At 44.8% G+C, this 23175-nt stretch overlaps 1 protein-coding gene and 1 long non-coding RNA gene across 2 annotated transcripts; both read right to left on the bottom strand.

The window, feature by feature from the left end:
* Positions 1-1478: 1478 nt before the first annotated feature.
* necab3 (N-terminal EF-hand calcium binding protein 3) lies at positions 1479-22304 on the bottom strand. Its single transcript, XM_011614068.2, has 13 exons — positions 21930-22304; positions 17792-17816; positions 14233-14341; positions 13277-13302; positions 11442-11539; positions 10752-10888; positions 9037-9149; positions 7761-7840; positions 6518-6571; positions 4860-4972; positions 4451-4528; positions 3420-3511; positions 1479-2423 (listed from the first exon to the last, which is right to left on the bottom strand). The coding sequence occupies exons 1-13, from the start codon at positions 22056-22058 to the stop codon at positions 2395-2397; spliced, it is 1083 nt and encodes a 360-aa protein (XP_011612370.2). The 5' UTR covers positions 22059-22304; the 3' UTR covers positions 1479-2394.
* LOC115246990 (uncharacterized) lies at positions 18339-20718 on the bottom strand. The gene is made up of 3 exons (XR_003886088.1): positions 20620-20718; positions 20094-20321; positions 18339-18846 (listed from the first exon to the last, which is right to left on the bottom strand). It is a non-coding gene; the product is annotated as an uncharacterized lncRNA (long non-coding RNA).
* Positions 22305-23175: the final 871 nt, after the last annotated feature.

The following is a 23175-nucleotide window of genomic DNA, read 5'->3' as shown; positions in this document are numbered from 1 at the left end:
GTGAAATTCTGGTCCAAGGACACAGTCATCCTTGTACTATCTTTGTGAGGACTTTTATAGGCATAATGCATCATGGCTAGAATGTGGATTTTGGTATGTGGCAAGTACAAGTACACACTCACTCACACACACACACACACACACACACACACACACACACACACACACACACACACACACACACACATGCGCACACACACACGGTTTATTTGGTGACTCAAACTGCTGTTTTGATTTGCAAATCCCTGAGCAATAACGTGTCTAATGCACTTAAAAGGTTGAATAAAAATGCAGATGTTAACTTTTTACCATAACGTGACAGGAAAAAACATTTCTTTTGAATGTTTTGTAAAGGACTGCAGATAATTCTGCAACATCTTCTACAATATATTCCAAAATAAGTTAAAAGAAAAAACAAGCAGAACTCTGGGAAGTGCAGATTAAGTATGAACCTTTTTCCGTGTCGATTAGTTAATTGTTTAGTTGTTAAATTAGTTAGTGCATATTTCTACTCCTCTATTACAGATTTAAGTGTGCAGAATTTAAAGAATTCTTCATTCTCCAGAATCAAGTCTTGGCTCTTTAGAACATTCCAGGACTATTTTGGTTCTCATAAGGAAGGTTTGAGTCATATTTAAAGTGCACGCTGGACTCGAGCCCGACTGGCGACATCATCATCCAAATCTCCCCAATAATCCCTCATGAAGCAGTAAGACGCTGTATGGTTTTAAGGTTTAGAGAAATCTACTGGTGTGGTTTCATCACAATAGAAGCAGCTCTTCTGAAAATCCCTCGCCAGGTTTCGCAGAGTTCTGGGCAGAATGGATCCATGAGAGCCTCGCAGAGTCTCTCATGACGCACCAACTTCCTGAGATCTCTGACAGACGCGCAGAACCTCAGCTCCCACGAAGGCTCTCGGTGTTGAAATAACGGCCCATCGTGGTTGCTGAGATATTAACAGTCACATTTCTCCTGAACCTCTGAACGGCGGCGCTAACGAACATCCCACCTGCCTCTCGGGCCGTTCGAGGGACAGCTGGCGCCCAAACGTCTGCGAGGCTGCAGAGCTGTCCCTCGCAGGCAGACAGGCTGAGAGATCAGTGGGATTTCCAGCCTTGATCACACACACAAACACCACAGCTCTGGTATTTGTGTGCATTTCCATTTTCAGCCGTGATAAAACATTCCGAGCCCCCCTTTTCCTTCCTCGTGACTGCGGTTAATTAAACTGGAAACAACCAGTAAAGCACGAGTCTGTCTATTGGAGTGTAGCGCCTGCAGTAATATACCCCCGGATCGTCACGCGCCACACACACATTCATCCAATTATTCTAATGGGGAGGTGGGAAAAGTCTGAATGTTAGAAAAATGAGCTGCAAATCCCATTATAGTCCCATTTTTTTCTATTGACGATATATGAAATATGTGTGACTTAAAACTGCTTTATAGAAGCACCAAAAACAGACACTTTATTGGTTTCCATGATTTTAATAAAGATGTTTGTGTGTTTACAAGTGGTTTGGGCATCACTAAACCAAAAAAATAAACCCAAAACACACAAAAGAAATATAAGGACACCAATAAATGAGCCTCATATGGAATAAACATGTGGAATAAGCTCTAATACGATAGATATATTTATTCTGTGCCACTTAGTGACACAATGAAATCCAATAAGACACAAAGCCCGACTGTAATTAGTCTTTTCCTTGACGCTCGGCCCATGAACAGCCTCGTGTTGAAGACCAAGGAGCAACTAACTGATAACTGTCGAAGCTATTTTGGCACAAGACGGTAGGCTAGCTACATTTATAAAGAACTACAAGCACTTCATATATCGTTCAAACAGAATATATAAGCAGAATCTGACTGAAAGGGTTTTCTGGCAGCATTCATCAGCATGCATGTTTGGATGACAGTAACACCTCCCTCCATATATCTTATCCTTATTAAATAAATTCTAATAACACATAATTGCATCCAAAGCTGGTCAGAACTTTTCCTCTGTGACTCAGATGACCGTTTTACGCTCGTTGTTCACAGGAAATACCAGACAAACACAACAGGGGGGCCTATGTGTGTATATTTACACATTTACTACAGTAAAATGATGTTTGCGTTACCGAAAACTCCCTCCAATCAACACACCAGCTACAGGGGGGCAACTATCCCTTATTTTTGTTGAGAAAAGCAGCAAAATGAGCAGGTGAAGAAGACAGAGGAGCATTAAAAGATGCTGCTGGGGGGGTCATCTCAGTCCCCTGGTGCTTTCAAACATATGGATCCCTTTTCCAGATTCCTCAGCACAGTTGTGTTGCTTGCGTGTGGGCGGGAGGATGTGCCAGCGTGTCTCGGTCCGTGCGACAGTGTGGGCCGAAGATGTGACACGGCGGATCAGTTGTTAGTCATGATCCACCAGGAAGCTGAGTGGGAGAGGGAGGCATATCAACACACGATGCAGCTCACAGCGCTACGAATCCCCCACGGTGCATGTCAGGATCCTGGGAAGACGGCGTTCATCTAAACGCTGCGCTCTTAAGCTCCAGTTTCTTTCACATTCATTTGATAAACGTTTCACCAGAGCCAGCATAATGGAGGAGGGGGTGCCTGCTGGGCATTTAGCATTCGGGGGATAAATCACACTTACTGATGTCAAGTCGCCAACGCGGGGCTCTCGGTATTTTCTCTGGCAGTCTGGCGCTTAAAGAGGACATTTAGTGGCATGTTTGTCCAGATCTGAGTATCTGAGTCAAATAAAGCCAAATGTCTGGTTAATCTGTCTGTTCAAGTCTCCATCCGCCAAATGAGCAGGGCCCTGCTTGAGGTTTCTCCCTGTTAAAAGCGAGCGTCTCCTGCCGCTGGTGCTTGTTCTGTTTTTGGTGACGGACCATCTTGGTTGTAACGGACGCCACATAACTGAAATAGGTCGAAGCTTGAAAGCTACTCTTTCCATTTTTAAACTGACCTAGAACCGATGCCTTCATTTACACAGGAGGTGTTAAAAGCACAGCACGCAGATGCGGAGCCACAGATAAAGACATAAACATCCAATTACGGTCGCCTAGCAACGAGCATAACCCACGCACCTGAATCGCTGTCTGCGACAAATGGGAAGAAGCTGCAAACATAGCACGCGGCATCTTTTGGATGCGCACTTTGACTGTTGATCGATAAACGTGGTGAGAGACGGATGGTTGCCGCGGTGATTCATTGCGTGTGTGCGCACTCCAATAGAGTTGACGACGTCAAGGCAACAAATTTAAAATAACCCCCCCCCCCAGCTATCTCTGGTCGGGATTTTTTGACATGAGCACGACCAGGAAAAAGCTTAATAAACCTATAAACAGACGCATCTAAGCGATAATCCAGCAGGACATGTTGTGCTAGCTAAGAGGCTTCAAAGGGATGCATGTACACACCTGGGATCAGCATGGTGGAAACTACTTCAGTGTCCTCAAGCATGTCGATGATGTGGCGCTGGAAAACTTTACTGCTGTCGGACTGCAGGTAGCTGCACAAACAGGAACAAAAGGAGAAGGAATCAAAGTCAGAATCAGAAGGATGATGAATAAATCACGTATGTGCAGCAGCAGAACGTCACATCGACTCTTCTGCTGAAAACAAGCACTCTGAAAGACTCGCGGCCCTGAACCTGAGCCTGAGAAGGTGGACGCTTGCCGCCCCCCCAACTCAGGGGATGAAACCTGGCTTGTCAGTACCCGAGCGAGTGGCTTTATTGAAGGTCAGCGCCTGCAGTTAAAGCTGCTGCTGCTGGATGTCGGCGACCCTCTACTATCTAACAGCACAGCGGATCCAATGGAACCAGGAGTATAATGAATAAATAATGTGAGAAAGTGGGGCTAAATTTGGCTTTTGTTCCCCCCTAACACACTAACATGTGACACAAAGTTGTGTGTAACTGCTTTCATGACTTGTTTTGGACCAAAGCAGCATATACAACTGAATAAATAAATGGCCCCACAAACGTTCCCACATCATCTTTATGCTGTTTGTGTGCAGAGATTAATATAGTCACGTGTGCGTCTATGAAGATAGAAAGCTTCATTTGTCGTGTGTGTGTGTGTGTATTTGAGTGTGTTTGTGGCTACATCAGAACCTTTGCTTTAAAGCTGCAGCGTGACAACATTTAAGGAAGAAGGTGACAGTAAATCTGTACTGGGTTGAGGGGCTCGAGTGTGTGTGTGTGTGTGTTCTTGTATTGTGTGTGTGTGTGTGTGTGTGTGTGTATGTGTGTGTGTGTGTGTGTGTGTGTGTGCCATCTCTAGTGCCAACTGAGAGATGGGCCATCTGCTCATCGTCACTGGTGAGGAACATTTCCATCAGAAACTGCCAGAAAGAGCCAATACTGATTTATAAAACACACACGCGCGCACACACAAACACACACACACACACACACACACACACACACACACACACACAGACTGACCTCATCCAGGAGATGCGATCTTGCCAGAACTCATACATTATGTAACACGACTTTCCCGGGAGCTTTTGAACGGACACGCTGACAGAGATGAAAAGAAGAGCGAAGAACAGGATTCAAAGTCAAAGCCAGTTTACATTCAGCACTCTAACGTGAAAATGTTTGAACCTGCTCAAAAATGGTATTTCTCCACAACACCACTGAAAGGAACCTGCCAATAATTCCGCCATAACGGCTTTACTTTGTGCCTTTGTTTGTGTTGAAATGGAACTTTCCAACAGGGCTTGTTGGAAAACCTGAAAGGTTCTCCTTATCCGAGGACTGATGAGTGCTGGTGTGTCGGGATGACAGGCGACAGAAAGCCTAAAAAGGTTCTCCATTAACTGGAAACCTTCCCACACAGGACACTCACTGCAGGTTCTCGGGCTGGGTCGAGGTGGCATCGACGTAGCTCTTCAGAAATCCCCCGAAATCGTCCAGATCCTTATCGGTCACGGCCATCTGCCTCTGAACCAGCAGGATGTTCTGGGGGGAATCAGACCAAAAGACCACAAACAGAAGACATTTTTTATCCTTGTATTTCCTCAATTGCTTTTATTCATTTGTTTTTTATATAAAAACTGTAGAAAAGATGACTTAATGTGTTTCCTTGCTGAAAACATCCAAAGCCCCCTACAAAGATGCTAATGTGTGAACTCTTACAACGGCGACGCCAGATTTCCAAGTAATAGCAACAGGTAAAGTCGAATGTATGCTGACGATGCTGAAGTAATTAACTTCAGTATATTCATTATGCTGATGACATGATGAACAGTCATGTCACCCGGATCGATCCATCTGAGGAGGATTAAATAGGCAAGTTAGCGATTTTTAAATTTTGGTGGGAATTTTTCAAGGTGTGAACCTTTCAAGGATTTCATGACATCTTGATATAAAACGATATAGCAACTCTTGGTGCTCTGATATTATCAGTCCAGTTATCAGTGATGGGGGGAAATACGGCCAGTTTAGTTTTGACAGTTTTCATCCAGAACATCAGCAGTTTAAACAAGGCAAAGCCAAACAACACAGTCATCCATGAGTTTTGGAATTTTCTATCCTTCGGCTCGAAAACCTAAAACCTGTGAACACTGGTTTGCTGCTCTCGTTTCACTTTTATTGTGGGATGCGCTCAGCTAACAAGCCGCATCCCTCTGGCGTCCTCGCCGGGGCTTGACCCCACCGTGGTCATCAATCTGCTACGCCCCCTCTTTGAATTCGGTGCTGAGTCCAAACTGTAGCAAAAAAGGGAAACTTGTCTCGCGGTGCCCCTCGTTAGCTCCACTTCAGTCTCACGAGTTTTCCCTTAGCATCCAGCCAATCAGAGCGCAGGATGGAGTCGGTTCCAAAGCCGCTGGTGCTGATACAAATCTGTGTCCGATACACTGGACGCAGTTGCAACTCTTCGGGGAAAAAGTGAGCAGAAAGAGGTTCATGCTTGCTATTTCTTTAGACCTACTGGTAACCTCATCATCAGAAGAGTGATTGTGATGCTATAGCTAGTTGCAGCATGTTGGGAAACAATACTGAAGACACTAATTAAAAAGGAGGATTTTCTTTGACATTTTCGAGAAGGACTCCTAAATATTCCATCATTAAAACTGCGTTTAGTTTGTATTTATCACTTTGGCTATTTTATTAATATTTAAACACAAGCAAGTCACCATATTGACTTGACGTACAAGTTCCCACACACAGTGAACGAGCCGAGGATCCCAATGAAACGTTTTTGGAGCGTTCTGTAATTATAGAGGGTAACAAACCAACACGACGGCATTGATCTGAAGATAAAGATGCACTCGCAGATGAACACATTCACACTGTCCATGAATAAAATCATGCCCATTTGCAGAATGGCTCAATTTAAAGCACTTTTGTCATCATTTCAGGCTCAAACCAGAAAACCTCAATTACTGTGAGAGCTATGCAGTAATCAGCCAGGTTTTGGTTGGAACAATTTAAAAAGTCAATATACAAGATGAAAAATGCTCAATGACTTCAAGATCTTTCACGCCAATTCTGTGGACTCACAGACTTGTACGTGCTCGCCAGCGTGTCCTCCTTCAGCGGCTCCAACTTGGGACTCTTAAAAAAGGAAGGAGAAGAAGTTCAGAGGCAGCAACTAAACCAAATGCAACAAAGCCGCACGGCGTCGTCGAGCCACTGAAGACATTTACACCCCTGCATCACAGAACTGGAACTGGACATCTGGACAGACTCTCAGATCAGATGTTGGCAAAATCTGTTCCCATCGTCACCAATTCACTGAAGATCTGCATTTATCATGGGTGAGCTGCTAATGTTGCTAATGGCTAACTGCTGCTGGACTTTAACTCCATTTGAACTGCCTCAGATGGTGAAGGTTATTGCTTTACTACCATTATTTAACAAGCATGTCACTGGATGCTACATGATTCCTAGTTTAGATTTTTTGCTAGATATTTGTTTAGGTCTTTATTTTCTACAGGTTTTACTCTTTTATGTTGAATTATATTGTTTATAATAATTCTTTTATAGTCTTCAGTGTACAGCGTGGTAAACAAGGCATTCATGTTAAACATTTCAAGCTGTATTTGAAACGTGTCACAGGTCAAAGCTTTTAGCCACCGTAACTTTATTTATCAGTGAAGATCAGTCATTTACCAACCTGAGAGTAACAGTTAAGAGTGTAATTTAAATGATCTCCCACTGACCAGAAGATGAAAACATACCTTAAAAGCAAAAATTTAAAAATGCGGAGCAGCTCTGGAAAGCCATCCAATCTAAATGTATACGAATAGTTCAATAATAATCCACCCTAAAGGCTAGGCGTCCTTCTGTGCGTGCCAACAGGCTGAATTTCTATGGTCACGGAGGCGAGGAAAATAAGCTATATAAATGAGGTAGAACTCAGGCGTGCAGGGGCTGAGTGTGATGAAGGTGGGGAGCAAGTGTGAGGGCGGATATTGCACATAGACCCTCGTGCAGGTTATGAACCGCTCTGATATTGCGGTCTGAATCCCTCTGGCTGGTCACAGCCGAAGCCTGCAGAGCAGATTTCTTTGTTTGTGGGTTTGTGAATAAAAATCTGAACTTGGGGAGTTAGAAGCCAATAAAGTTTGTTTTTAAAAAAAAAGCAACCTAGAGCAGAGCAAAGGGTCAGAATCAGTCGGACAACAGAGGAGATGTGTGATGAGAGCTGAAGCCTTGTTGTTGTTGTTGTTGTTGTTGTTGTTGTTGACACAACGGCGCCACATTCAGTGAACACCTCACTGGAAATTCTATTTCCTTTTACCTGACACTCCAGTTTATCCAGCAGCTGCTGCAGCTTGTTGATTTGAGAGCACCAGTTCTCCTCATCCTCGATGCCGCCCTCTGAAATCACAATCATATAATCTATAATAATCTATAGACGTCTATAATCTAATATAATAACAGTGATTCCACTTTTAGTGCCCCTGCAGTACCACTAGTGTTTTGGAGCTTACTGGGAGATTTGTACCTTAGTTAGGTACCTAAAGCTTGTGGATACCATCATTTAACCCTCCTGTATCATTTTATTAATGTTGACTACTAACTAACAGCGAGTTTGGTCACAAACTGACTTTATTGTTATATTAAAAATGGAACTGTTGAGCTGACAGAACTGTAAAATCTATTCCGCTCTGCGTGATATATTTGTTAACTGCCTGTTGGTAGTAATAGGTCATTACAAACCAGGAGTGTTTATGTTTAAGCGTTTGGCCTTTAACTGGCAACAGCGCGTGAACGTGTCAGGCTTATTTTACACGTGCGTTTATTTCATTACAGCAGAGAAATTCACATTTAATGTTTTGCCGGCTAGTAGAGTTGGTAAAAACAAGCGTCACTGCAAAGTGGAAGCTGACGATGTTGTTCTTTGGAAACTGCCACCGTTTCCTGGCAGGTCGGCCGTCCAGCCGGACTAAAGAACCTAACGGGGCCGCAGTTTGTCCACGTCTGTTACAAGCTTTGATCGGTGCCTTCAGCACCAGCGTTGAGGCTTGGAAATATCTGTTGAGCAGCCATGGTCAAAGGGGTGGAATCAACCCCAGGAGGCAGTCCTATCATTCACACACACACACACACACACACACACACACACACACACACACACACACTCCCTATCCTAATCCTAACGGTCACCTAAGAGTTAAGATCTTGGTATTTAATATGTAGTTATTGTGAGGCCAATATTTGGAGGTCATTTTTAATCTCCAGGCACCCGAGAGTATAAACCCAGAACATGCCAAGTCGACACCATCAAATGTCTTCGTTAAAGGTCTGGGAGTGACCGGTTGAGCGAAATAAAGTCTTAATTATTTACTGTTACAGGTTAATTAGGCCTTAGCCGTATTATAGCCCAAGCCTGTTGGTTTACAGTGCAGATGTAGCCTATGAACGATCTGAAGTCTGGTGGACTCGATCTGGATAATATGGAGTTCAACAGCAAGAAGTTCTGCCTTTCACACTTTCTCAGTTGTTTGTTAAGGATTTGTTAAGATAATTCGATTTGCAGGAGGTGTTTGAGAGTAATAAGATGCAGTTCTTACCTGTGGCCGGAGCAGCGGAGCGGGCAGATATGCAGGCTTTATTCTGGCCCCTGCGCGCGCACCGCCTGCCACTCCTCTGTGTGGCTACCTGCTCCACCGCTGCTGCTTCCCTCCTGCAGCGGAAGGCCAAGAAACAGACATCAGGCCGGAAGACAGGAAGCGTCATCGGGATGAGGATTAAAAGCACATAGCACGATAGTGCAGGGCTGGAAGAGGCAGCAGGCAGATGGGAAACGGAAGAGAGAAGCGCCACTGCGGCGTTGTGATCCTCGGCGCGTGTGTTTACGTGCAAGCGTGGGGCTTGATTTTGCTCCCCTCTCTGTCCTCTTGTCTCGTATACGTAAGAGCCCAATGTTTGTGAGGTGGGTGGGGGGGTGTGTGCAGCACAGAGGGAGCACGTTCCTTGGAGCTTCTCATGCTGAGAACAGCTTGGAGCCCAAAGGCCACAGCAACAGCCATGAATCCACTGCAGGGAAGCGAAGGAAGCGAAATAAGCTGTTTGCTGCCAACCAAACATATACGGAAATCTGCTATTTCGGCTAAAATTCAGCTACTGGGGACCAACACTTCTCTGCTCTCTTTCTTATGTCCTCCTCTTTCTACGCGTCTACTTTCTCTCTCTCTGTTGGCTTTCTCGTTATCACCATGCTTATATTTATCAGCCTCTCTTATCGGTCCTCTCTATATTCCCTCACCTTCCCCGCATCACTCCGCCATAAATCACCACAGTTCCAGCTCCATTAGATTCAGATTCAGACTCAGATTCCTTTATTTGTCCCACAACGGGGGACATTTATGGTGCAACAGGAGCAAAAACACGCCGAGGAAAAGACATTCGGAATGCAAGGATAGAAAAAGACAATAAGTAATAATAATAAATATATAATACGAAAACTTGAAATAAGAATATGCTTATAGGTAAATGGATCCTTAGTCTTTCTGTGTAACTTTTATAGCCAGTAATCCTACTGTGACCGACTACAGCACATGCCAACCTGCAGCCACAAAGTCCCCAAATGTAAACGTCCTCATTATTTGAGACTCTGGATTGAAACTGTCTGCATGTCGTTGAGGTGGGCTCCTTCTCATTACAACTTCTTTGGTTGCACTGCTTCCCTTTAATAAATGATGCGTCAAAGAATCACGGTCACCAACCACAACGTATCCAGAGAAATATGAGAATATGAGAATAGAATATGAGAAATATGAGACAGTTTTAAGAGAGTTCCACACTGTTTAACCCAGTGCTGACTTCGTTACGTATGGTTTGGCTGCAAGTCCCCAGCATTGAATAAATAGACAGTTCCTGTTAACATAATCACATTTAATTAGCCATTGTGTAAAATTTGGTGACACCTTGTGGCGAAATATACATTACAGGAATCAGATAAAGGGCGTCTCGGTACCAGGAATTCTTGGGAACTTCTTTTTGACTGGCTTAATTAGACCCTTTAATTTGTTTTGCTTTCACACTGCACGCTAGAAACTGAACCAAACAGATAATCAGGAAACAAAGCCCAACGAAGAAGAAATCCCAGTGCCCCATAGCCCCAGTGTGAATGGGCCCAGAGCCTCCAAGGGAAGGTTTCACGTTAGCATGATGCTAACGGTTCTGAATGCAGTTGTGGGGGTCACTGTAGCTACTCATATAGGCCTGTATCTCCAGCATAAACTTGAAACTTGTGAAATGTGAGGGGTCAGGGTGCAGTACTGACGGTGCGGGGCTGCTCTGCTCTTCCACGGCCTCCGTGGCACACTGCAGGGATCTCTGCAGGGACAGAAGCTGACTGGACGTCTCTCTTAGCATGAACCTGGTGACAAACTGGCCCAACACACTGGACCCCTGGTACTCCTGAGAGAGAGAGGGCAAAGAGAGAGAAAGAGGGCAGAGCAACCGCAGATGAGTGCGTGACGGCTGCATCCAGCTCCACAGTTTCTAAGATGGTGATTATAAGATGGCTCATAATTGTTGCCGGAGTCCCTAAACACAGATGTGATTAAGCATTCTCGCAGGAGTCTTATCAAAGAAAACCTGCTAATGAAGCACTGGCACAGCAGCTCTTTGTCAGAACTTGAGGTGACAAGCAGCTGCGGCTGCAAATGCCTCTCAGAGGCAGCGGTCCACGACAAGGTCTGACAGCACAGCTGCTGAATAAGTGGCACCGTCCTCTATAGATTTCTCACTTTTGTCAGCGTTGGAGTAAAATGAATAAAAGCACTTTAGCTGAACATTATAGACTATATAGCAGATATTTCCACGCTTAGTCAACATTTCCCAGCACTTCCTCCCAGTCCGTCCTCTACTCCCTGGATTAGGGTGACCTGTCTGTTATTACACCAACTCCCCATTCATCAGCTTCCACCCCAAAAAACCAGCAGAAAGCAGAAAAAAGACACAAACTCACCTCTTTAGTCTTATCCATCGCCTTTAAAATGGCAATATTCAGGCTCTCCAGAGCTGAAAGCACATTGAGATACTCCCCCAGGTGCTGAGAAAAGTAATCTAATGGGAAACAAACAGTCACGTCAGAGCTATTAAAGGTTTATCACTTTGCGAGTCAGAGGCACAAGACGGACATGGAATGAGGGGACATGAGCATGATAGAAACAGCCAAGACTCTGGTATTTATATTTGGATTTCAATTTTGATGATGAGTTTGGAACAATGTAGAAACCGTGAAGATGCTGCAGAAACGCTGCATCTTTTCCTTTTCTGCCTCTCCCACTTTGCCAGGCTGCACGTCAGCGGAGCGTCAAAACCTACTTCCATGTGTATTCATCTTAAAGCAGCTGCATGGAAGAAGAAAAGCTGATGCTAGCTAGCTTTCTAATAGTAGCCCAAATACAGGATGGAACGGACGAGACCACCCACATTTGCTACGGACCGCGTTCATGACCGAAATACGATCACTTTAAATTCAGATGTGCTGTATATGTGCTGGCAGCAATATTACAGACTAATAAAGAAGCTACATTCAGTTGTACGTGTTCGTCAATTAGCACTAAAGTAAGCGACTCAATCAAGCAATGCAATGGTGAATAAAAGACTACATTATAGTTCTAAACCACCAACTGACAGTGCAGAGCTGTGAAGAGGGATATAAACGGGAGAGAAGCAGAGGAGGAGAGACGAGATCGGAGGAGAAAGATAAGTGCTGTTAGGAGAGCAGGCGCCCTCGGAAGAGCTGTGTCTTCAAGAGCTTTTTGGCCCTGATCTGACAGAGCTCGGGAGGTCGTCCCACCATTGGGAAACAAGGTGTGCTGGAGTAGTCTGGATTGCTGTGCCTGTACAGTCGGCTTTGCGAACAAGATTGCTCACTTACGAGGGAGCAGATCCAGCTGGTACTGTAGGCCAGCGTCGGTGACTTGAACTTAATGCTTGCAGCTGCAGGTAGCCAGCGCAGCTCTAGTCTCTTCAGTTGGTTAGAGACCAGACAGGTGCTGTATTCTGAACCATCTGAAGCGGCTTCGCCACACTTTGGCACACTGGTTAGAAAGGCAGTGCACTAGTTGATGCAGGAGGTCACCAGCTTGTACAAGCAGCTGGGCAGCAAGCTGGCTGAGGAATGGCCTGATTTTTCTCATGTTGAATAAAGCAAAGCGGCACAGCCGGGGCTCCACGATCAGGAAAAGTCAGGTGATCATGTCAATGTTGTGATTGGCCGGGAAAACCAGGCGTTCCGTTATATCCAAGTGGCTAATTTTACCAGCAACGCACACTCTTAATTCCCATCATTTAATCCAGAGGAAGAGAAAATGGAGATGACTCCTCCTGCCGTCAGCCGGAACACATGCCATTCCCACTTGATAAATAATGCACGTTTTATTTTGGGTACTACTGTTATTTACAGGTCAGTGTCCTATTTCCTCGTGTTATTCAGGCCATTTGAAAAAGCCACTGCATTTTTCAGAGGATGAAAAAAGAGGTCGGGATTTTGTATTTACGGAACAAGTTTTGCTGATGCTAGCTAGCTAAAATGGGGTTAACAGTGAGTTTAAAACGATAACAATGAGCAAATGATTTCCCTGTTTTCCCTAGATAGAAGAGAACAATGCTATTTTCTCATTTATCCATTACAGATGTGAAGTTGGCAGCACAAATAAAGCAGCCTGGGCTCCTTCAGCTATTGTTATGAGTTGCTCTCCCCCCCCCCGCTAATCATTTGAAAGTATGGATCCATGTACGAGGCAATCTGAAAAGAATGCACCGTGAAGCAAATACAGAGAGGATCTCACACACCTGATAGCTTCTCAGTGTCCAGATTGCTGCAGGACACAACAGAGGAGATAAAAGGAGAAAAATTGCTGAAAGTTAATGAGGGAAATTCAAAGCCTTCACTTCTCCAAGATAATAGCAGAGCATGCAACTGTGAAAAGATGGTAGTTAAGTTGAAAGATGGAGCGCTCAGTTATGTCCACTTCCTTTTAGTTGGATCAGGAGCATGAAATCAATAACGTTTCTTACCTGTAACTCAACGTAACACTGTTGGAAAGCTGCGGCAAAGCGATGATGTCCACCGACCAAAAACATTATCATGAGCAGCCAAGGCTTGTGTTCTAGCCATTTAATACAGAGGGACGCTTGATTCAAGGTCTAGAAGGACACTGAATCATCCCAAGACGACTAAGTGAGCCAATAATTTACTGTCCTGTGTAAATGCTAGAGAAGTGTTATTTTAAATTGGCCCCTTTTATGGTTCATAAATATTTAAATTTGACATTATTTCGCTGAGTCGCTGCAGAAAAAGCTTCCCTGTTGCGTTAAAATTGACATTTTCGGTCCATTGTCACTGCTGGACAGTCTGTGGCAAATAGTTTTATTAGCTTAGAAAATGCAGCGTTGGGAAAAAAAAAACAGAGCAATTTAATTCATTCTTATCTTTTTGATCTCTTATCACAGGTGTGCTTCCATATGCTAAGCTAACTACACGCGTGTGACAGTCAGGTTCAAACCAAGGAGGGTATTTTAAGCCATCACATTTGCACATCCTGCAGTGGCCGTGCGTCATGTTCACAATAATTCTGTCTGCATGATTCATGGCTCGCCCTTTGAGCATAAAACCACAGTCCACTCCTTCATAATAATATAATTCATAATAATCTTTAATAATAAATGACTCTTTAATAATAGCGCTGTAAAATAAGAAATAATTAATCAATTTTTAAAAAAAAGAATCAAATAAAACACAAGGACACCTATTTTGTCGCCCGTCTATGGAGTAGAAAAGCTCCTGCAGCTCCTCAGTGGTCAGGATCCCATCTGCGAAGTAAGTGTTGAACTCCTCAAATGACAGTTTACCATCATCTGAAATACAAAAGACACACAGAACTATATCGCTGCTTCAGTTTCAAAACTGTCTATAAAGTTAAGAAGAACCAATGCTGATAATGCTGAGCTGTTGCTGATTAAGTGCAGTTTCTAGTTTCCAGCGAGCGCAGCTTGTTGTGACAGACAGACGAACGTCTCTGTGAAGAAGTGCTGCATCGCCATCTGTACCGCGGAGATTACGTACAATAAAACAGATTTTTCTCAGGAGTTATCAATACTATGGATGAAAAATCTTGAGGGGGGGGGGGTTCTGCACAAGCTAGTGCTACTACCTGCTAACAGCTCCACTCAAATAATGGCCTCCAGACCCCACACAGATAAACTAAACAGACACCAGGAGTTCCGATTGGATGACTTAGCTGAGAATTCAAGGGCATGCTTGACAACCATCTGTTCAGCTGGAGCCACGTTGACTTCTGATGACCTCTGACCAGAACGCATAACGCGCAGCTCGAGACGAAACGTCGCCCTCGCCGCCGCAGCGTTTCCAATTTTACATCCCACGCACGCTCTTTCCTCCACATACGCGCACTGTCTGCAGCGGCTGCCACCGATGCTCTCCCAAGTCGATTCTTAATTAGCCTGGTGTCATAAGAGAGTGTGTGTGTTCGGGGGAAAATAACCCTCCCTGGCTGTATGCCCCCACGTTTCCACCAACATTTCACATTCTCACACTTTCTCCATCAAGCAATTTTTTTCAGGCAACAAAATGTAACTTTGAAAAAAGGTCAGACAGTGGCTGGACCACCGAGTCCAGCTGATAGAAAGAGTCTCACCAGTTTTTCATGCCTGAGAGTCTGAGAGTTCTGAGGTAACAGCAGTCTCAGGACTTCCGTGGATGGACTAATGCGGACCGCTGACACTCCCCACGCGTGTTGACAGATCTGGGTTACACGTCCTATTGCAACAATCCATCAATTTTAACCGCCGCTTATTCGCAGCCACCAGGGTTCTGTGGCCTCCAGCATCAGTCAGTGAGCGGGAGGCAGGAAGACACCCTGGACAGCCGAGTTATTGATCGAAGACATTAAAAGGCGGTGGGAAAGCATCTGTGAAAATAAATGTATCCAAAGTGAACTGAGGGCCTCATACACAGTATGTGGAAGGCTACAGCATTAATCTCGGGGTTTAACGGAGCTCACACAATCAAGTCCTGTAATTTCTTGTCAATACTGAATAGCGGACGATGGATGGCGACAGGTGGCGTTCGCCGCATCTACTGTTGACTGTTCTGATCTCAGTCGTTGGCTTGTAAGCTTAAAAAAAAAGAAAAAATAGAGAGAAATGTAAATAATTATTAACTTGGGCAATGTTGCTATAACGTGTTGTTTGAGGTGGCATTAGGACGTGAGTGAGTTTGGGTGGCTCAGGCGTCGTTCGCTTCCCCCGCAAAGAAACCAGCTGCATTATCCAAACACCAGCTGGTGCCCTCAAATGAATAAAATATTCATGCAAAGCCCAAAGAATTATAAGCAGCACATGGGCTCTAATATTCCCAAGATTCCTATTATAAACGCCACAGATTAATTATTCTTTCCTGTGGAGTGTCCAGAGATAGTCGCGCCTTACAGGACCAATTATTACATTTATATTTGAAGTTTCACCTGAATGCACAGAAAAGATATTTTTAGATCATCTACCGGTAATAACTTAACAGATTACAAAACTCACCAACAAGTAAACCAGAAGCTAGAAGTGCTGTGAAGTAGGACACAAAGTAGGTCGGACTCTGAGCTCTCTGACGTTAGGCCCACCGCCGCCTCTCCTAAGTGGTTTATCGGTTCCCTGAATGCACCGCGGAGCCACCAGCGTCACCAAGAGGGCTGCATCCTGTAACTTTATGTCAACGCTTGGGAGGCCCACAAACACCTCAGACTCTGACGTCCTTGGCATCAGAGCTGAGAGGTCTGTGCCCAAAGCCCCCCCCCCCTTCCTTTTCTTCTGTATTCATCTATCATCGGTCTCTTTCTCCATTCTGCTCTTCACTAATGGTCTGAGGCTGACCGCTCTGTTCCTGGGCTTCGGAAGCCTCAACGATTCAGGACCTTCCACACATGCAAACACGTGCGTGCTGCTCATGCAGCGTACGCATCCATAACTGCTGCTTCCACAAACAGAGCCGTAAACAACAACAAACACCTGTCACCTGACTGACGCCCTGCCTTAAACACTGGAAATACTGAAGAGCTTCTACTGAATAGAGAGGTATTTTTAATCATCAAACGCTGCTTTGACTATTTGCGTGCCTCTACGTGTAGATTTTACAATCCCATTATTTAGCTGCAATATAAGAAATGGCGTTGACGACCTTCGGTGAAGAGGCTGCTTTGTTTCCAGGCGCGGTGAAGCAGACTTTTAAAATCTGCAGATGAAACCTCAACAAACTCTGTTTTATCCCCCACAAATGGCCCCCCGTTCTGGTTCTGCTTTCTTTGAAATGCATTTTTAATGCCCTCTCAATTTCTCCCAGCAGTACTTTACACCACAATTTACATATTGTGTTAAGCCACGGTCCAAAATTGGATAGAATGAGGTTCCATCCAGTTTATTATTGAATAGAAATGCACAGAATATTCTTTCATTGTTTGTTTTGTCTCCGCTCCCTGCGAATGTGGCTCCTGCCTCCTCCTCCTCCTCCTCCTTGTTTCAGCTTGGCAGCTTGAGCGATGACGGACTCGGCCGAGCTCATTATCGAACTGGGAATAAAGCTGGTCAGCAGCCTCAGAACAAGTGAGCGTGCGCAGGATAAAGTGACGGTTAAGGGCTGTTGAAAAGTAATTTCTCTGCAGGAATGATAATTACAGCCCCCCCATAAATCTCACGCCGTCCCATTGACGTGCCCTTCTTCTCCCGTCACCTCCTTTTATAGGCTGTTGGACTGAAATGACCATCTTCTGTCATTGATCTGATCATTACAGAGATTTTTGAATCTCATGTGAGGTAGATCAATACTGGCTCATGTAAACGCGGCTCATTGGCTCTTCGGGCTGTTTAACTGATGGCGGCATGTTGCAGGGATGGAGGGACGTCTGCAGCAGGGCTGACGTTGATGCCGCGCTCCTCGAACTCCGGTGCTCAGCTTTAATGATGATAAATGAAGCCACAGAATTCAGGCAGGCTTTTAATTTCCCAGCCAGGCTGAACTGTTCACAGGTCAACACAACCAGACAGTTTCAAAAAGTCGGTGTTCAGCTAGAGTATAATCCAGTCAGTGCAGCTGCGCGTGTGTGTGTGTGTGTGTGTGTGTGTGTGTGTGTGTGTGTGTGTGTGTGTGTTTCCTATAAAGCACATCATGACTGATAACACTGATCTCTAACATGCTGATTGCAGAAATATCACATTTCTGTGCTCACACATGTATGACGAGCGTTCTGAAAGCACCGGTGAGCCAACTTTGATCGCTCAATATTCACAGAAATGACTCACCATTTTTGTCTGCCCGGCGGAAAATCTAAAAAAGAAGGAAAACAGATGTCAGCCGTCATAAAGAATGAGAACACAGAGAGGGAACGACAGCAATTAGTCAAGAAGGCAAGAAAATGGTTGATGTGGTGTAGATTTGTTTCTGTGGCAGCAAATAATCCATCCATCCATCCATCCATCCATCCATCCATCCATCCATCCATCCATCCATCCATCCATCCATCCATCCATCCATCCATCCATCTATCTATCCATCTATCTATCTATCTATCTATCTATCTATCTATCTAAAGACCATTACCAGTGGCAACTGGGGACTCAGATGCACCAGTTGCACCAGTTTACAAGGCTGGGAGTAGCTTAGGTCTCTAAAACAAGGCCTGTTAGAATGTTAGAATGGCGTGAAAAGAAAAGTAAATCATTAAGCAAAATCAAGTATAAAATGAATTTGAAAGAGCGGCAGAGAATGTTGAATAAACTCTAAATGTCTGAAGGGCTTTTTTGAACAGTTAAACCAGTATTAAGTAAGGCTCCTGCCCAAATGTCTAACAAAATGGATTAAATGATATATCGTTTACAATGGATTTTAATTCCTCAAACACTTTGTGACGTGTGTCCCACTGCCAGAATAACAAAGCATCTAATGGATAAACTAACATGTCCGGGTTCCACTGTGTGCTGGTTCTGCAGAGAACACTCAGCAGCCCAGAACACTCTAATCTTTTTAACTATTAGGGGCTGGTATGCTGCATTTTCCACTGAAAATTTCCCTTTGTACGATCAACGGAGTGTTGCCATGGCCACGGTGGCGTTTTTCTCCAGCCACTCAGTTAGCGATCCGGCGATGGCGTGCCACGCGACCTCTCCGACACGCGCGCTGATCAGCGGACCGAGCAGAACAGAGTTGGCGCATCATTATCGCAGCTTCAAGGCAACGAGCGTTTCAGAAGTCTTCGAAGAGTAATGCAGTTGCTCGGCAGTTACCGGGATGAAAAAGTCAAAGCGGAAGGCGCCAGCCCAGGCTGCAGAATCCTTCCACCTCAGCCAACACAGGAAAGCTGGGAATGTAAGAGGAAAGAATTCAAAATCTAATTCTAACGCCTGCACAGCCTTGCTTTCTTATCACGTTAGCTTGGCACACTCAGCTATGATCCCTTAGTTGTTGGGTACTGAAAGATGCTACATTAGTGATGGACTGACAACAGGCCTCAGACTCAAACTCAGTCCACATGGAGGATCCAAATATTGCCCATAACAAAGACATGGCGTAAAACTAACCACTGCTCAACCTCAACGACCTCTGAAATGGTGACGGAGGTACAAAAACACGAGTCAAAAAAGATCTTTACCCTTTCAGTGCGTCATTATCAGCAAATTGTTTACTTGTGAGATGTGACGAGGACCATCGAGAGCGCTAGGCAACAGCACAGGAAACAATGGCCAGTGCCAGCCCAAAAACCTATTGTAGCTCGTCTGTACGGCAAATACAGAACAACAGATTGAAGCAGAAGTGCTTTGTATGGGCTGTTCAAAAGAAAAACCAATTTGAGGACACAAAACTGAAGCAACAGCTTTCATACCCAATAAGTGGTTTGGATGACTGGACTAAGAACAACAAATATGTCAGCTGGCCTCCTGTAAACAAACATAGCAGCAATGCTGATGGAGATGGATGCTTGCTAACACACTGGCGATGAGGTGAGCCATAGCAACCAGCTGGTTACATCCCTCCAGCTTGCCTATTTCGCCGTGGGCCCCTTGGTTCTATTAAAGGTGCTTTGTTTAATATTATCCTGTTTTTAAAGATCCTTTTGTCCTAAGACCGCACCATAGCCTCTTTTACACTCTTTGATCACTCTCTTTGATCCTGCTGTGATAACGGAACATGATCTCTGCACACACTCCTTTCAGCTCAAGGATTCCTTCACTCAAGTCAGAAAATGAGCAGAAACCATTTAATCTCTACATCCTCATAACTCCACGCTGTACCTGCTATGCTAGGTACGCAGCAAATGTTGTACTCACTCTCTCCAATGACTTTTCCCTCTCCAACAAAAGCACTTTTTCTCTTCAGTGGACTAAAATGCCAGATAGATCCCAGGCACTTCAAAGCATAGCATTATTGTATTTCTGAAGCAGCTGTCTAGACCGTGAACCTGCCAATTACACCCAACTTGTAGCTCTAACATATTCAACTTTGCGGTCGAAGTACTTTTCCATTCACAATTTCCCTTTTTATGTGATGCTTGGACCCATGTGGAACGCGCATTTCTCCTCCTGCACCTTTCTGAAGGCCATTGCTCACACATGTTTGCAGTTTTCCTTGCTTCTTTTTGGTTTGGAGCACTTCAAGATGACGCTGCAGGTCAGGCCTGCTTCCCAGAGTGCTGCTGCTCTGACGCCATGACGGCAGGTGTTAAGACAGTGGGAATTCTCACACTCCACTCTGATGGCACCGTGCTTCATCCAGGGCTTTAGAGTCTGCTCCGAGATATGGGAAGCCTGTGTCCCAGGGACGACAAGCAAGTAAAACCTTTAGAGAGATTAATCACAGGGATTAAAGCGACCGAATAAAACTCCCGATTTGACCTTTATTTTACTAGGTTGCATCTATTTATGTTGTTTTACATGTGCCACATTTTTACCACCCTGGTAAATACTGAGGCTAATAAATATGTAAATAGTGACGCAGGGCGGTGAAAGGATGATCTCTGGGGACCATCAGCAGAATTATTGATTGTCCCGGGTCTTTAAACTGCAGGTCGCTGGAGGAGCCGAGCTGACTTTAACAGCAAGGTCTCACAGTCTTGGCACAAGATTTGACTCTTTACCTTGTGGAAACGATACGGTGGAGCCCTGTTTTGAGAGCGTGTGTTCTGCGTGCACAGGAGCACAGGGGCACAGGGAGCAGCTGTTGACAATCGATGCGTGCCATTGCATTAATTAAGTTCATCTACTGGCATTTTCTCTGAAAATCAATCGCTTATCGATCCGCTTTCCCTCCCAGCTGATATGCTTCTTTTTGACACTTGCAGAAAGGTCTTTGCAAAAATCCACTGTCGCATCTATTTGTTCAGAGCATCAACACAGGTTGACCACATATTCATGGGATGCCGTCACAAACACTGCTGCTCGAACTTGCTTTAAATGACTCATTTCACAAGGATTCATGTACCAGTGAATGCTATAGGCTGACTCAGTGGCAGATAATGTGGCTTTGATTTTGTCAACTACAGCCAATAAAGAATTTTGGCCAGCATGCGTTTTTTTTAAAAAACACATTAAGAGCTAAATTGCACCGCTGCTAATGTTACAGGCTCACCTACTAGAGCAATTATAGTCTTGCTGAGCATTTAAAAGTCATTTCAGAGAGAGCTGCACTCGGAGACGCGCTCTCTATGGAGAGCCATCCGGCAAAAGGCGCACCTGAATGTGACAGAAAGGGCCAAACAAGAATGAGGAAGGTGTTCGTTCATAACTATTGGAATAAATGAGGGAAACAGCAGGCGAGTTCTTAAGAACAACACAGCAAAAACAATGAGGAAACCAGCATGGAGGATTCTACTCAAAGCTCCCAATTTTTTAGGAAGAAAAGTCAGCAGACGTCAATTTGGACGCTGCTAAAAATGGCACAAACGGGGAAGGACCACAGCACGATCATAAACGCTGACAGTAGCAGTGGAGGCTTCTAAACCTCCAGGATCAAAACCTAAAATCAAAAGTTATGACTAAATGCACATACAGTCGACTGATATTACTGCACACCGTCAACACGGATGGCTGATGAGATATGTTTGGCCTTAATGGCACATGAGGTTCAAATTCTGATGATTAAAATTGTGTTTTTAGTGTTACAAACCCACGATGCAGAACACTCTGCAAGATACATTATTTAAATCGTCATCAAAAATTGGTGAAGTTAAAACATTTTATCACATGTGCTGTGGCATTAGACAATTTCAGGGTGGTTGCAGGAGAGACCCCCAGCAGCCCCTAAACCGCTCCAGCTGTGAAAGCTTCATTTTACACACAGCAGGTCCTTTCGCAACTTTGCCCCCCCTCACACACACACACACACACACACACACACACACATGATGGATGCAGCTGACTCAAACCCAAGTTTCAAAATGACACTCACGTCGTAAAAGATGGTTAACCCCTGACCGGCGGTGCGCAGCGGCGGCGGCTGCTGCTGCTGCTGAGCCCGGAGATGCTTCTTTTTGGCCGACTGCAGGCACATAGTGATCATCTCCGCACAAGCCAGCATCTTCGGGACGCACCTCGGTGGCGGATCGCTCCAACTCTCGGCTGAATGAGGGACGGCTGCCTGGAGGAGAGCGCGCTGCAGCTGCGACCGTGACGGGGAGGATAGGCGGTCAGGTGGAGACTGGAGGAGCGGCGCAACTTTCTGGCTGCGCTTGTGCACCGAATCAGCAGCTCCTCCTGCTGAAGAAACCGTGATTGGCTCCTTCTATATTTTCACTGCATCTGGGACGCAGACTGGACAGAAGCAGGAACTTCATCCACAGCAAATACGCACAGAAAATGATGGCTTTTTTAATGGTCTTGGTTTATTTTGTTATCTCAGAGTGGCGAACACACCGTTAATATTACTGGCAGTCAAGTTTTCGATTCAAATACTGACACTTTATGTGTAATTAATCCATTTTTAGATCTGAGCGTTTTGATTTTTCATACGCTGCCATCTGCAGGGGAGTTGGTGTATGTTAATATTCACCTAGACTTGATTCACAAAATCAACACACGAGCAGTAGATGAACTGTACGCCAATGCAAATGTATTAACTGAACATTTTTCTATGGTGAGGGCAATTTTGGCATTTAACTTATTTATATTTCAGAATCATAGCAGAAAATCATACATTTCTGTGTCTGTCTACCCAAATCTTTTTCTCCCCAAATATTCTGTCCCTTTAGTAGACAGAAGAAATCTTGGCTTAAGAGCTGAATTGAGATCTGAATGGCTGAGAACATTCATCTGGTCTTTCTGGCTCACTACCATAGCTCCACACTGCTGATAACTATCTAACTATCTAATAACGAAACTCTCAGACCTCCAGTTGGCCGGTACTGTTGGCCTCTCAGGCCAACGAGAAGCAAGCTATCAGTTCCTGACCCGTTTCCAAGCAGAACCCTGCAAACCCAGAACATATGGAAAGTTGTGGCACCTTTTCTGCTACCAGCACATTTTTTTCTATCTTGGTCTGCAAAGGTAGTTTGAACCAAGAGCCCTCTGTGTCCCACCCAGCACAGTCCCCTACCCTCCCCAGTATGGGCCACACCAGCCACCAACCCCCCAACAGTTACATGTGTGTTGGGCCAAATGCAATTTCAGTATTTTAAATGTTTGCTTTGATGTCTTTG

This window comes from Takifugu rubripes, chromosome 19, assembly GCF_901000725.2.
Source record: "Takifugu rubripes chromosome 19, fTakRub1.2, whole genome shotgun sequence".
NCBI lineage: Eukaryota > Metazoa > Chordata > Actinopteri > Tetraodontiformes > Tetraodontidae > Takifugu > Takifugu rubripes.
The sequence above is the reverse complement of the archived record's forward strand: the minus strand, read 5'-3'. Positions and strand labels throughout refer to the sequence as shown.

What these genes read in the sequence shown, in the direction of transcription:
- necab3 (XM_011614068.2), bottom strand. Translation starts at nt 22,058, where the DNA reads ATGCTGGCTTGTGCGGAGATGATCACTATGTGCCTGCAGTCGGCCAAA. An exon ending in GGACACTGAGAAGCTATCAG is followed by an intron (nt 11,540 to 13,276) that starts GTGTGTGAGATC and finishes GTTTCCCATTAG; the next exon opens with ATTACTTTTCTCAGCACCTG. An exon ending in TGGATAAACTGGAGTGTCAG is followed by an intron (nt 6,572 to 7,760) that starts GTAAAAGGAAAT and finishes TCCTTTTTTAAG; the next exon opens with AGTCCCAAGTTGGAGCCGCT.